The sequence below is a fragment of the Crocodylus siamensis genome, chromosome 1, assembly GCF_052110815.1.
Source record: "Crocodylus siamensis isolate JL-2025a chromosome 1, ASM5211081v1, whole genome shotgun sequence".
In the NCBI taxonomy this organism is placed as follows: Eukaryota; Metazoa; Chordata; order Crocodylia; family Crocodylidae; genus Crocodylus; species Crocodylus siamensis.
In genome coordinates, this window is record NC_143395.1 from 136,320,695 (window position 1) to 136,336,424 (window position 15,730).

The 15,730-nt window shown below is 43.7% G+C and overlaps 1 protein-coding gene across 1 annotated transcript in view; it reads right to left on the minus strand.

The window, feature by feature from the left end:
• Window positions 1-15,730, minus strand: part of CAPN9 (calpain 9) — a 49,485-nt gene that overhangs the window by 7,516 nt on the left and 26,239 nt on the right. Inside the window, exons 9-16 of the mRNA XM_090043745.1 lie at window positions 12,931-13,091; window positions 12,101-12,258; window positions 9,606-9,814; window positions 9,289-9,325; window positions 7,677-7,757; window positions 7,511-7,568; window positions 6,223-6,287; window positions 1,472-1,540 (exon numbers count right to left, since the gene is read on the minus strand). Coding sequence (XP_089899871.1) covers window positions 1,472-1,540; window positions 6,223-6,287; window positions 7,511-7,568; window positions 7,677-7,757; window positions 9,289-9,325; window positions 9,606-9,814; window positions 12,101-12,258; window positions 12,931-13,091 — 838 coding nt within the window. The remainder of the gene's footprint in view (window positions 1-1,471; window positions 1,541-6,222; window positions 6,288-7,510; window positions 7,569-7,676; window positions 7,758-9,288; window positions 9,326-9,605; window positions 9,815-12,100; window positions 12,259-12,930; window positions 13,092-15,730) is intronic.

Here is a 15,730-nt window from a genome sequence, read left to right on the forward strand (position 1 = left end):
ACTGAACCCTTTTGGATTTAAAGCCTATTGCAAAGTTACCAGCCAGCACAAAATAATGGATCTGGTGAACCAGGTAGTTCTTCCTAGGTATATGTTAGACTTTGGTCTGGATTCAGTCCAAGTATGGAACTGAAGACAGATCTGAGGTCCAGCTCTCATTGTTGTATGATGCAGATTGTGGTGAAAAATCAATCCATATTTTCAACCTGAAGTATTCAGAAATAATTGGTTGGCCTCTGTAAAATCATCAAAAATATCTTGGGATTTTTCAAATTTTTATTTGGTTTCTGAACCTGTAAGGTTCATTCCCTTTCTGTATTTCTCCACATCAATGAAGGTAGAAACAGAAAAAAGATACAAAACTTTTAGATACAAAATGGAGATTCTCATGTAGTCACTTGTCACCAAAGCTTTTAGAAAATCACCAAATATCTTGATAATTGTGAAGATTGGAAAAATTGATTTAGGGTGTGTGACCCAAATGTTAAATATTTATGAAGTTGAATTTACAATCCATATTTTCTTTATAGGACAATAAACATTGATCTTTGCATTATGGATGAGTTGGAGCTACTGTTACAATCACTCTAACTGCATTCATCAGTAATATCTGGAAATCTCTCCACTGGGAGCATTTATATCTTAATAAATCATTTTTTAAAACAGCTATATTTAAAGGAGAGATTAAGTCAATGACCCAGAAGAAAACTATTGTGACTTCTTATAAGACTTCCAGGAAGCAGAGAATTACATATTTCACATGCTTGGCTGGAGCATGAATTTGGAGTAGACAATTAAACCCCAAGGGGAAGCAATTATGATGCCTTATTTGCATATGCAATTTCACCTGCCCATCTTACTGATGTATATTCACATGCTTAAATTTATTACTATAAGTAGTGGAACTCTAACCAACTGAGCTAATTGGCTGCCTAACTGAAGTTAAGCACATGCAAGTGTTTGTAGGCCTGGGACTTAATTGGTTAACACTGTTTCAAGCCTTAAGAGTCTTGATCTCTGAATAGATAAGCAGTGAAAATGTACCGACTCCTCAAATAATTATTTCCCACAAATGGTGAGTTAGCACTTTCTTCTTCTGCAAACCAATAGTAATGGAATCCTCTTAAGTTGTATTTTGATTAGAGTCCTAGGAAAGTACATTTCTGAAATTCCTTACCTGAAACATAGTTCTTTCTGTTTATAAACATCTCTGATATTTTCAGCAAGACATTATGGTTCGGGGTCTGGAAAACTATAACCATCTCATTTTGTCCAGACATAAAAATGCTTTTAAGAACTCATATTTTAAATGCTGGTAATAATGTTGTGCTTTTAAATACATCGTTCTTAATTTTTTTTACTGCAATAATCATATCAATTATAATAAATAACAAATACTAACATAAACAATAAATATATAATAATGTAAATTAGAAAAGAAAGATGCTATAGAATGAATATAATCACATACTATCCACTTCTTCAGTTTATCCCAGAAAATCTTGAATTCATTAAATCCCAGCTTCCCATTACCACTGGACTGTTTTGGCACACGTTAAGGAAAATATCTGGTTAAGTGAAATTCCTTGTTTTGTACAAATTATTCAGTGTTGTACCCTTACATAGATAATAATACCTACACTAGGGAGCTTGGCATGCTGCTGAGCCCAACACTGTGATATTTGTCGTAGAGTAGCTGAAAAAATGACAATGACTGCAGTTAGAAATCTAGTGGAAACATTAAATGGTGATAACTAAGCTAGCTAAATAATGCAGACTTCATGGAAATAACGGGGAAACAAACTGTTTCAAAGCACGATCATCTTTGGAGGTAAGTGATTCAGGGAATTCAGTTATCTGATAAAAAATACTACTATATGCTACAGGAATTGCTTGACCAGTTCACTATGACTTTCTAACTTAAGGCCAGATTCAATCCATGCTGACCCTGTAAAAAAAGAATAGGTTTATTCGTAGAGTAAAGCTAATGGATTCTGGCGGTTAGTGTTTGGGACTTCTGTTGTCGAAAGCTGCGGTAGTTTTCATAGACAGGGATCTAGACTTGTCTGAACTTTCACCTTTGTCACATGGGTTAAAATCTGTTCAGCTTTTGCTCGTTTCTGAGGGTCTTGACCTTGCAAAGGGCTGATTTCCATGGGAGTTTGAGAATATTCAACATCCCAGGAAATACACAGCATGGGGCCCGGTTTGGAAATTTAGTATAAGCAGGGACTGCTGGACTTGTTGACTATTTGTTCCACCTCCTTCCCCACCATCTAACCTTTCCATGTTTATTTTTTGTGACACAGCTCTCCTGTAATGCCCATCTATGCAGAAAACATTCATATAGGCTCAAATAATGGACTCTACATTAGCTGTTACCACACAGAAAAGAGACCTGGGAGTCACTGTGGACAGTTTGCTAAAAACATCACTTTAGTATTCAGCAAATGTCAGTCAATATGGCAAGTATAATGTTAGGGATTATTAAGAAGGGAATTGTAAACAAAATGGAAAGTATCATTATGCCCCTCTATAAACCTATGGTACATCCAGACCTTGAATACTGTGCCCAGTTCTGGTCCCCACGCCTCAAAAGGAATATAGAAGTACTAGAGAATGTCCAGAGAAGGGCAACAAGGATGATTAGTGGTATGGAGGGGGTTTCACATAAAAAGAGACCAAAGAGGCTAAGCCTATTCAGTTCAGAAAAGAGACACTTGAGGAGGCAAATGATAAGTATTTACAAAATACTAAGTGGTGAAGAGAAAGGAAATAGGAATTTATTATTTATTATCTCTAACAATACAAGAACCAGGAGTCACAAAATGAAACTGGTAGGTAGTAAGTTTCAAGCTAACAAAAGGAAGTTCTTTTTCAACTGCATGTAATTAAAGTATGGGACTCATTGTCACAAGATGTTGTAGAAACTGACACTTTAGCCAGACTCAAAAAGGGACTGGACAAATTCTTGGAGGAAAGGAACATCAGTAGCTATTGAGCATGAGAGCCAGTGATACAGCCTTTGAATCAAACTTCCTAGATCTTAAATTCTGGAGGCTGCAAGTAAGAGAGGAACATTGGAAAAAAACCCTGGTCATACCCACTTCACGCTCCCTTTTAGCATCCAGTCTGCCACTATGTGACACAGGCCAAATTACTGCCTAAGGAGCGTGGGCAAATGCCCACAAGGAAACATTATAAGCCTCCCTTAGAAAGGGAGGCCACTAGGTAGACAACAACTGATTTCTGGGGACAACAAAAGACATAACGGGGATGGGAGTGAGGTCAGAATTTTACAACTAGCATGATAAGGGGGGGGCACCAAGCAGAGAACACTAGAAAGCACCCGCTAGCCGTCCAACAACTTCAAGGAGCCAGTGGACGCTGTCCAGTGATATCAGAGATCAAATAGCCCCTGTGTGACACAGGAGACTAGGCTAGATGTACCTATGGTTTGACCCAGTAAATGGCAATTCTTATGTTCTTAAATGTTCAAAATCAGGTAGTCATGCCTAATTTCATACTTGGTAGGGTCGGAAAGGACCTGAGCAGATCATCAAGTCCAACCCCCTGCTATGGGCAGGAATGAAAGCTGGGATCATATGACCCCAGCTAGGTGATTATCTAGCCTCCTTTCAAATCCCCCAGGGTAGGAGCGAACCCCCCAGGGTAGGAGCGAGCACCACTTCCCTTGAAAGTTGGTTCCAGCTCCTAGGCACCCTGACTGTAAAATAATGCCTCTTGATGTCTAGCCTGAACCTACTCTCAATCAACTTGTGGCCCCAATTCCTTGTTACTCCGTGTAGTGCTCGGGGCAACTGGGCCTCCCATTCCCTGCGGGTCCCCCCTGGTAAGTTTGTAGACAGCCACCAGATCCCCTCTCAGCCTACTTTTGTGGAGGCTGAACAGGTTCAGGTCCCATAGCCTCTTCCTGCAGGGGCTGCCCTGCTGCCCTGACTGTGCCAGTGGCCCTCCTCTGGACCCTCTCAATGCTGGCCACATCCCTCTTGAAGTGCAATGCCCAGAACTGGATGCAGTACTCCAACTGCGTTCTGACCAATGTCACATAGAGGGGGAGGATCACCTCCTCGGACCTGTTCGTGATGTATCTGTGGATGCATGACAAGGTGTGGTTAGCCTTACTGACCACATCCTTGCATTGGCGGCCCATGTTCATCTTGGAATCAACAATGACTCTAAGATTCCTTTCAACACAGACAAGTGCAGGGTGCTGCATCTAGGCAGAAGGAACCAGCACACACCTATAGGCTGGGGAACGCCCTTCTTGGCAAAAAAGTGGCAGAAAGGGATCTTGGAGTCATTGCTGACTCCAGGATGAACATGAGCCACCAATGCGAGGAAGCAGTCAGTAGGGCTAACCACACTTTGTCGTGCATCTACAAATGCATCACAAGCAGGTCCAGGGAGGTGATCCTTCCCCTCTATGCGACATTGGTCAGGCCACAGTTGGAGTACTGCGTCCAGTTCTGGGCGCTGCACTTCAAGAGGGATGTAGCTAGCATTGAGAGGGTCCAGAGGAGGCCACTTGCATGGTCAAGGGGCAGCAGAGCAGGCCCTACGAAGAGAGGCTGAAGGGCCTGAATCTATTCAGCCTCCACAAGAGAAGGCTGAGAGGGGCCATTTACAAACTCACCAGGGGGGACCATTGGGAATTGGAGGAGGCTCTGTTCCCCCGGGCATCACCCAGGGTTACTAGGAATAACAGCCACAAATTGTTAGAGAGAAGGTTCAGGCTAGACATCAGGAGACATTACTTTATAGTTAGGGCTGCCAGGTTCTGGAATAGACTCCCAAGGGAGGTGGTGCTCTCTCCTACCTTGGGGGTCTTCAAGGGGAGGCTGGACAGATATTAGCTGGGGTGATATGATCCCGGCACCCGTTCCTACCCAGGGCAGGGGGTCGGACCTGATGATCTGTTTAGGTCCCTTCTGACCCTAAGCACTATGAAACTGAAACTAATAAAGGTACTTCAGCACCTCTGAAAATCAGGGTACGTATTTAGATGCCTTATTATGGATATAGGTGTCTAACTTTATACATCAAGTTTTAAAACTTTGAGCAATGGAAGACTGTAACTTGTAGATTTAGTAGAATATAAAAGAGGGGGTCTGCGCAAATGTTTCATGTGATTTAGACACATGCTGGCTTGCCCCTCCTTACATTTGCATCTGTGTACAGCACTGTTTTGACTAAGCTCCATTTGCTTTTGGTGCACAAGAATAAATTTTCCCTGGTTTGCTCAAAATTAGACAGAATTTTGCTGGATAATTTCACCAACTTTAGGAGGAGGAAAGGAAAAGGATTAATATCCTGCATTTGAAAGCTTGTCTGTGTCTATCCCAACCATGCAGTCGAGCCAATAAAATATATCACCCACAACAATCCTTTCCTCTTCCATACGTCTTGGAGCATCATGACTGCAACATCATTCCAACTTTATACTACACTGCACCAACTTTAGAAACTAGATTTGGCCAACATGGATTGAGCTTTGATTTTGCAGCTGCATCTCAGAGGAAATAAAGTAGTGTTTGTTTTGTTTTTTTATTACAAATACTCATGGGGATCTGTCGTCTATTCAAAGAAAAGTTAAACAAAAGCAAAAAGGGAAAGAACTTAGTGGCTAGATAGGCTCTGATAGAGCAAGCAGGAGCCAGATACTAGGTTAATATTACTGTTGCTTTGCCAACTATAGTAAAGGATTAGATAAATGGGCATCTGGTTATTCAAGCTGGAGAGTCAAAAAGCTTCAGTAGTAACTAAGCAATTGAAAAGAAAGGTATTTGCTAGGAACCTCAGTGCAAGGATCTAGCTGAGAGAGATTCCCAGGTTTTCCAGCTTGCAGCTCAGTAGTTCAACTACCACATCTTAAATATAAATCAAAGGGGTGAGTTTTTCAGAAGTGCTCAACACTGGAGTACCTCTATTTGCCTACCTCTGTTCCCACTAAAGTCAGTTCCCACTGATGCCTGTAGTAAAAGCTGAGTGTTTCTGAAATTCCCACCATAAGTTTCAGTAGTTTATGCTGGGCTATAACATTTACATTTGTTTGCTGTACTTAGTGTACCTCCACCTCATTGCAGTACGATGCACATCCTTAGCCTTAGGAACAGGGAAGACAGCTACAGGCACTTATACATATTCAGTATCAGTTTGGCTTTGAGCCTGAAAGTCTTCCCATAACATTTGAAAGGATACATCCATAAGAGAAATAATGTTTTTGCATGAAATGAGACTTAATTTCTTGAATTTGATACTCTTTGCTGTGAAAAGATGAAATAAGAAATACATTACTGGGCAGTAAACAACCATCTAAAAATGTCTAAAAGCATAAAGAACTGTAATGCCTTCATTAGCAAAGAGAACATGCTAAAATGTTACATCTCATTGGAAAGGAGTGAACCACAGGGGCCAAATTTGTAAATCTTGCACACAGGAGCAACCCTACTGACTTCAGTGAGAGTCTCATTTAATATCCCTATTTATTATGAGTAAGGCCTGCAGGGCTAGATTTGGGACAAGTAACCTGGAGTTTCATTAACAATCAGTCAGGGAACTTTACCATCTTGACAATCTGAGGCTGCAGAGCAGGAGTGACAGGGTGGGGGTTCTATGTATTTTTGTGTTTCACTTGAAGGGTGTTACATTTACACTTGACTTACTCCTTACAAATGAGCATCTGATCCAAAGTTGAATACTCTTATTGGGAATTTAATGAAATCACTTATTATTGGCTTTATTGGGTGTGGGATCAGGTCCTGAGAATTTATTTTCTAATATTTTGCTTGTGGAAAAAAATGGATCCCATGAGTACAATAGTGTCCACCAGTTAAGACTTAGAAGAGAACTCTTGTAGGCCAGTACTACCCCACTCCAGCTTGGGCTTCTTAAAATATCTGTGGAGGAAAGGATGCAGTTGAAAAAGGGGAAAACGTGACCTGAGGGAGGAAGGCTGGGATCTTTCAAACACATACTGCTGACATGATGCTTAGGACTTGAGACTGGAGTCCCCAGAGCAGGCTAGGCTTGAGTTCTCCTTTCCGTTCAATGGCAAAGCTAGGTTAGGGAAGTTTCCAGCTGACTCTTCTTTGGGATATAGAGGAACAGAGAGGAAAATGTAGTCTCCTTGACAAACGGGTCAAGCGTCCCGGGAGAGAGGGGAGGCTGTACACTCCTCCCTCTTTCCTAGATAAGAAGAGACTTACAAAGGAACTTTGTGTGCTGGACATTTCTTAAAGGCCTTTACCACACTGGGTCTTTCAGGAAATAGTATATACTAGCGGTTGGATCAGGGAACTTGGATCCTGTTCTTGACACTGCCATTGATTTACTGTGACATGTCGCTAATTGCTAAACTGAGCCTCATTTCCCCCAGCTGGAAATGGTAAAATGACCAGGTTTATAAGGTATTTAGAAAACCTTGCATGAAAGGCACATGGGAGCTTTGCCCTGTATCAGTGCAAATGTATTTAGTATTGACACTTACTTTTTTTCAATACCGCATTCAGAACATTTTCAAGTTCCTCTGCAGATATCTCCAGGTCCTAAAGTTTTAAAGTGACAGCAGTGGTTACTGTTATGTCTCTATATTGGGTCACTATATTTGCAGTACATTTGTGATTTTTGCAGGACATCTGTGATTTTTCACTCACCTCTCCTGAAATTTGTTCAAACAGTGCCCGGAATTGTTTTTCCTCGTCAGTTTCCTGTTGGGTTACGGCTGGATTAGGGGGCTACAACAAAAATGGGGAAATATTAAAGTAAATAAATAAATAAACTTGCTCTCATGCATAGATTTTTACCTATTTTTCAATACCAGGGCATTGAAAAATCCTTTGTATCTTGACAAGAGAAATGCATTTATGATTTTATTTCACTTGAAATGAAAGTCTTAACCCTTTCTGTCTTCTAGTGCATTAGCAATGATTACCTTTATTTCTTATTGCCAGTGCTTTTACTTACTGCCAAGAGGAATGCCACTTGAACGTTCAAAAGCAAAAACTGCTTACTGAGTTATCATAAATGTGTTGCTATTTCTCACCCCACAAAATCCCATGAATAAGTGTGTCTGGGTAGTTGAATGTACATACATATTTGGGAGTTCTTAGACTTTCATTGTGTAATAGGATTCTATGTAGTAGCTTACTAAAGGCTCAAGACACAGGCAGAACTGATAATTTATGCCCTATCTGGCCCTTGAAAGTCTTTAAAAGAGCCTGATCTTGCCACAATCAGAAGCCTCATTACATGAGGGTTAAGATGAAGGTGCTCCAAAGTGGAGCATCTTCATTAGCTCCATATGCCAGGAGCAGGACTCAGCTGACACAGCCCAGTGCTGCTCCCAGGACTGTTTTCAGAATGGTAGTGGGGGAAGGGAGTGGAGGAAGCTCATTCTGGAGGTTGCTTAGCCAGCACTGGAAGGGGCTCCAATCCACCTACCCCTCCATTCCAGCATGGCTGGGAAAGCCCCAGAATGGACCTCCCTCCCCTGCCTTCTCTCCCATCCTGAGACAAAATGGGAACTGGGAGGGTGGAGCTAGGGGAAGAGGCTGCAGAAACACAGCCTCTCTCCCTATATTGGTTCCAAATTGGAGCTCAATCACCCACCCGTGACCCAACAGCTAGCATCAATTGTGTCAGGAGGATCAGTCTAATTCATGGTGCTTTCTGTGATGTGCTATGAGAGTTAGACCCAGGAGCTGCACTTCTGTCTGCACCTTCAGGGGAGCTGTTAGTGGTGTTTAGTGAGCTGTGATGATTTATACCAACTGAGGATCCAGCCCTTAATTACCTTCTGACTCCAGCTATTTATCAGCAAACCCATGAAAAATTATTATTTGTATTATTATGGTTGTTTTATTACAGCCAACATAACAGCAAATTTCAGTCACCTACAAAATAACAGTGCTTGCATAAAATTCTAGGAAAGGAACCAGCTTTGACCAAACAGGGCAAGTCTACATGGGCCATTATTGCATAGCAGTAAACTGTGGAGTTTACTATTCCACAGTTTATTGTTCCTAGGAAGCTCCAGGAACAATATATATCTAGCGTAACCTTTTGTGCATATTTACAAGTCCCAACCTTGCTGTGGAGTTTATTAGTTTCATGTGCCCTAATAGGGGCACATGTGTAGACATTGAGATGTTTACTGCACCGTTAATTAGTCAATTGTCCAATAAATGTCTTATGTATTCATGTTCCTCTAGTGCAAATAAAACATGCTGGATTATGCTGAATTAATCCATAGCTCTGTATACTTACCTCTGGGAGATCAATGGCAACATTTTCATCCAGATCCCTGAAGGAAACAAAATTACATTCAGCAAGAAAAGACTTTGCAGGGAATCCTTTCTGTTTAGATTTTTCAAAGGCAAATATGGGACAAAGTATTAACTTCTGGAAACATGTACCTCTGCACAGAGTCTCAGGTCCATGTACTATTTTAATCAACCCATAAAATAGTTTAAGTGGGACTTGTATGGTACAAGTGTTCATTCCACTCTTCATACACTGTACAAAGGCTTTTTCTGTAAATAACTTACTCCCTTTATTAAAACATGTCATCATAGGCTACTTACTGGGTAATGGCTTTCTTCTCAGAGAAGATTCTCAGGCAGAAGTCAGCTTCCCGATGTGGCTCAAAAGTGCTAGGAATAAGAACGTAATCCCCAGGTGGCAGCTGGAATCGATCAGAGATTTCCCTTAGATTAATGTAGGTTTTGCTCCTTGCCTTGGAAGCATGGTATCTGAAGAAGTCTTTGGGCAAGTGGCCATCCTTGCTAGGGCTCTGCAATAGAGATACTTTTTAATTACTGTATTCAGAGTAATCAAAGTGTTGGGACAGATACATCAGACTCTCACCATTCTTCATGATCTAGAATCACAGAGCCAAACTTCCACTCCTGCGTGCATGCGTAACACAGTCTACCATTAAGGATCAGAGAGCCATTGCTGGCACCCTGGCCTTCATCTCATGTAAAGTGGAGCTTGGATGCAGTGAGACAGTGTAGCTCAGTGCTTCTCAACTTTTTTTGTACCAGGACCCATTTGTAAACATTGATGGGTAGTCCTGACTCAATAAATAGTTTAAATAGAAAACAGCCCCCTGGCCTTGCCAGTGCCCCCACCTCCTAGACCACAGACTCCCACTCCCCCCAGCCCTGCTGGTGCTCCTAACTCCTGACCCACTTCCCCCTGTCCCCAGGCCCCAGCTCCCCAGTGTGTGGGGCAGCGGGTGGGAGGTGGGACATGGTGGGGAATGTGCCCCCCCATTTGTGCACCCACAATAGGCACAGGGCTGCAGCCTGGCCAGACTGGAACAGGAAGGAGACACCTCCATGGTCCAGCAGGCAGTACCAGCACAGGAGGGCGGAGTGGGGCAGTGAGGTTTGTTGCTGCTACCACCACTGGGACCCCTGCACCAGCTGTGCCAGCAACAGCATGAGGAGTAATGGATGGGGGAAATGGGGGCGCTGCACTGTGCTCACCTCCTCCCACTGCCAGCTGCTCATGCACTGGGTTGTGGCTCTACCCTTCTGTCATGGAACAGCCACCACTGCTGCTTTCGTGAGGTCGCCCATGCTGCCTATCAGCAATCATGCCCTCTGGGGTAGAGCTGTGGCCTGAGGGGAGTGGTGGCCGATGTTCCCTCTAAGGAGTAGCGGTCCATGACCGTGCCGCCTCAGTCCAAGAGCGTGCCACCTTGGTCTAGCTTGGGACACTTATCAAAGGGGGCTGGAGGCCGGGGGCTTGGGGCCAGAAGCTGGAGCTAGGGGCTGGGGCTGGGGGCCAGGGGCTGGAGGCTGGGGGTTGGGCCTGGGGGTTGGGGGCCAGGGGCTGGAGCCGGGGGCTGGCGCGGGCTCCAGGGAAGTACTCCACTCCCCCACATCAGGGGCATGGAGTGGAGCACTTCCTCAGAGCTGGCAGAGCCCAGGCCAGCTGCCCACCCCAGCCTCCATCCCTGCCTTGCTTCACCTTGGGGAGGAGCTACTACCTGCCCCAGTGAGGCTCCTCCGGCTCCAGGACATTGCGGGACACGTCTCCCAAGGCCATGTGGGGGAGCAAAGCAGCACTTCCCCAGAGCTGGCAGAACCCGTGCCAGCCCCCGGCTCCCAGCCTCTCCTGGTGCATGGCCTTGAAAAAGCTGTGCATGGGCACACTTTTAGTTGTGCACGGCTGCGTGTGCATGCACCTTACAAGGAACTTTGGTGGTGGTGGCAGTAGCAGATGGCCCATGGCAGTGGGGTAGAGGGTGAATGGCTGGCAGCGGGAGGAGGTGAGGGCACTGCAGCCCCCACTCTGGCCATTATTTCTCATGTTGCTGGCGGCGTGGCTGGTGTGGGGGTCCCAGCAGTGGCAGCAGCAACAAGTTTCTCTGCACCACTTTGTCTTCCTGCACTGGGTCCTGCCTGCTGGGCTGTGGAGGCAGCTCCTGACTGTGCCAGTCCAGACAGGATACAGACCCGTGCCCACCGTGGGCACACAAATCTGGCAGGGCATGTGCCTCCCGTCTCCCCTGATGCATCATCTATGCCCCCTCTCCCCGCAGCCCATAGACTTACCTGGAGAGAACTGCAAGAGCTGCTCTCCACACTGCCTGGTGTGCATGTGGCGCCCTCTACCTGATCACCCTCCTCCCATTCCCCCCAGCCCCAAGCAGCCCCTTGCAGGCTGCAACTCTGCCAGCCTGCAAGGGGAAACCCACCATTTCCTGCATTTTTCTCCTTTAAAGGAGAATCCATTTTTAAAGTTTGTCTTTCATACCCTTTCGTATATTCTTGTAACCCACTTTTGGGATGTGACCCATGAGTTGAGAAACGCTGGTCTGACTGTCAGGCACTTTGACAAAACTGCAGGGGTCTCAGGAGAGCGGAAGTCCATTTGCCACAAGGCAATGGCCTTCTCTAGAAAGGGCATTTTAAAGGAAAACCTAAGCTCTCTATTAATTGTTTAAAGAATGCAGATGATTAGATACTAAAATAGTGAGTGTGATATACCAAATTAGACTGGTATAACACCCAGATAGACACAGACACAGAATGGTAATTGCATTCTAAAAAAATAAGTACAGTACCTCATAAATAGAATAGCCAATTGTTAGCATTTCAGCACCTATTTTTTTGAGTTTACGCCGATCCTTTTGCATCAGAGCCACTAAAAATGTGCATTCATCTTGCCCATCATCTTTCTCTGTCAAACATAGCTTGATCTGTGGATTTGTCCAAAAGGTCTCTGCCAGTGGAAAGAATACCAGATTTTTTTCCCCTCAAAAAAACAAACTAAAGCAAAACCCAAAAAACAGAACCAAAAAAGGACAATGGAAATTACATTGAGGTTTGGGTCATCTTTCCTCCACCCTCAACCCCAACATTTTCAATCCCATATTACAATTATCTCATTACAACTCTGCCGAAACTCAAACAAATCCTGAACTGCTTAATGAGGTTTGGTATACATAAGAACATATTTCAGACCTAATATTTCATTAAATGGCAATGGCTTAAATAAGAGATAAAAGTTAGAGGATGTCTGGGGTTTTGTTGAAAACAAATGAGGTTTTATGAAAATACAAAGGGCCAACTCTTGGCGTGCTAATATGACTGGATGTTCTCTCCCTTGTACTCTCTGCTGTAATTTTATTGATCTTACTGGAATTATTACTGATTCATGCAAGAAGAATCAGACCCAGTAAACTTAAAGGTAAAGAAAAAAGTATTTTTTGCCCTGAAAATCTCAAGCAGAACAGTAAGGACATTTTGATATTTGGTTGGGTTAAGTTAGTTGAGATTCCGTCAGCCTTGTTCTTTCCACACCTGTGGCTGGAGTAAGGGAGAAATAAAGAACTCTGTCTGTAATGGATGCTTCCATAGGAGTATGACACTTCCAGGAGAAATAGATGTTCACCTAGAAAATTTCTGCATCCTCCAGCAGTAGAACCCCGGACCCAGCTCCCTTGGTGAACTGTCACCTCCCACTTCTGGGCAGCATTGCCCTCAAGTGCATCAGGTGTGAGGTTGCAGATCTCCACTTTATCAAAATGCATTTTAAAGTCTTCAAATTTCATCCTAAATGAAAGACCAGAGAAAGAACTCAGTGTTGTGCACTAGTGACACACCACCACCAGCAGCCTGGTAAAAATGTACTCCCATAAGCTCATTCTGATCTCAGAGCATCAGAACACAGAGGCAGACCACCAGTTAGTGTACATCAGAGCACCACCACCAGCTATACACTGAGCTATGCTGATATACACTTTATACAGCTGTCCAGTACCTGTCTCGGCAGGCATGCATCTCCTCTCATTTACATTGGTGTCAGTCCTTTCACTGATATAAGTGAGCCTGATTTATGTCTTTCTGGTTGCATCTACATGTATGTTTTAATGCACATTAAAGTGTCACTCAAAAATATGTGCTATTTCATTAATGCACATTAAAATAGGCTAATGTGCATTTAGTGTCACTTAAAATGGTGCTCTTTAGTTAATGTGCATTAAGACAGGCTAATGTGCATTTTCCTAGTATGTCACGATGAAGGTACAAGATTTAATGTGCATTAACTGAAACACATTAATACATGTGTAGATGTCCTCTGAGATGCCTCTTGCAGTGTTCTAACTTCACTGACTGAAGCTGAGTTAGGGCAAAATCTGGATTGCTTCCTTAGGCGCCTCAAATGTAGGCATCAAAATGACTGAAATTAGACATCTGACCTCAGTAGGGTCTGCACTGAGAATTCAGCATCACAGCTGGAGTGAGAAACAATGGGAGGAGCAGTCACCATATATAAAACAACATGAACCATACCCCCAGGAACCATATATGCAGCAAAAGAAATAAGGAAGGAAAATAATGTAGTGGGGCGCATATTTCATGCTGGGCAGGTAGTGATTAGTGAATGTAAGTGTCCTGGTAATGGGGTAAGCTGATAAGACACAGCCCCCTCAAGCTGGCATGCAGATAGTGCAGACCTTCTATGTATCATGAGACCCATATTCTGCTGCATAAATAACATCTGTCTGGGGCTCCTTTAATTTACACTCAACTAGAGCTTTTTTACAACTTGAGTTTGTGGGAGAGCAAACAACAGTATTTATTCTTACTGCATGTGTCAGCTTTTTTCTTCAGTATTCCTGCATGCCGCTAGCTCTGAATGCCAGGCTGACTCTAATTCTCACTTCAGTCCTTGATACTATGAGAACCAGAGGAGCATAACAGCACCTCTTGCTTCTAGGTAGCTAGCTCAATTTCCTAGTTACACTGTGCCATTTATGGCTTTTTGGCCACATGCTGTAAAATTTCATAGATTTCATAGATATAAGGGACCCCGGAGGATCATTGAGTCCAGCCCCCTGCGCAGGGGCAGGAAGTCAGCAGGGATCATAGGATCCCAGCAAGATAAACATCCGAAAGTGTCTTGAAGGCATTCAAAGTGGGTGCTTGAACCACCTCTGGCGGCAGCCTATTCCAAACCTTGGGGGCTCAGACAGTAAAGAAGTTCTTCCTTATGTCCAGCCTGAAACGGTCGCAGAGGAGTTTGTGACCATTTGATCTTATCATCCCTTGGGGCGCTCTGGTGAATTGACAGGGCACTCAGATCTCATAGGTAAGATTTTGCTCTTAGTTACACAGATATAAATGTGAAGGGATTCCCCTTACTTCACTGGGCTTGTTCTGCATGTATATTGGTTTAAATAGGAACAGAACTTGAACCTGCATCTGTGGGAGGTGGTTGATTTCCTAACTACTACCAGTATCCCTGCTACTGGCTATTCCTCCCATCTGCTAGAGGAGGAACAGTAATGAGTATAAAATGTGATCTCCTCAGTAGTCTTCTCTTACAAGACTGATTTTAGCTATACTTGGTGCAAATCCAGAATAATTTAGTTTAAATGACTGATTTCAGAAGCCAGCCCTAGACACATTAATATTTTGCTTAGTCACTAGGAAGCAAAAAAGTAAATGGGACCAAAAGAATTATTAAAAATGCATTACCTGTTCAAAATATCTTACATGTGCTTTAAAATTTGCAAAACACAGTTCACTCAGCCTTTTCTCATTTGCTTAATGCCAGGACTGTCAAACATATGGTTAATAAAGCTGTTTCACTCAGCCCATGGGGCTCCTACATGGGCCAGGAACTCAGGGGTGGGGCTGGCAAGGGCAGGGCCTGTACTGAATTCCAAACTACAGAGCCCCAGTGGGGACATGTGTCAGTGGCAGGATGAGTGACACCTGTGTTAACCTTCTGCTCTCTCTGCCACTGTCACTACCATGAAGTATAGAGCTAGCCTGGGAAGCTCCTTGCAGCCCAGACCCAGCCTCTGAGGACCCACGATCTGGATCCTGCCCAGAGCAAAAGTGAGTTTGACACTCCTGCCTTGTGCTGTTTTGATAATGTGACATTCACTAGACCCTCTCATCTTTTGACCAGTTTCCCATTTCTATTTGAAATGAAACCACGTAAATAGTAGAGCTGCATGAAGCTTTGGTCCCTGCTTCAATTCAGCAGAGATTCAGCCTGATTCGGTGGCCAAATCTCCAAATCAAATCAGAGGACCCTTTACCCTCTGCAAATCGAATTGGAACCCTCCAAATTGATTCAGCGATTTGGACATAGAGACAGCTTTAAATGTTTTTTCTACATACTTCTAGGTAGCAGGCAGCTCATGAATGCTGTGATGGTGGGGCAGATGGAGCGTCCC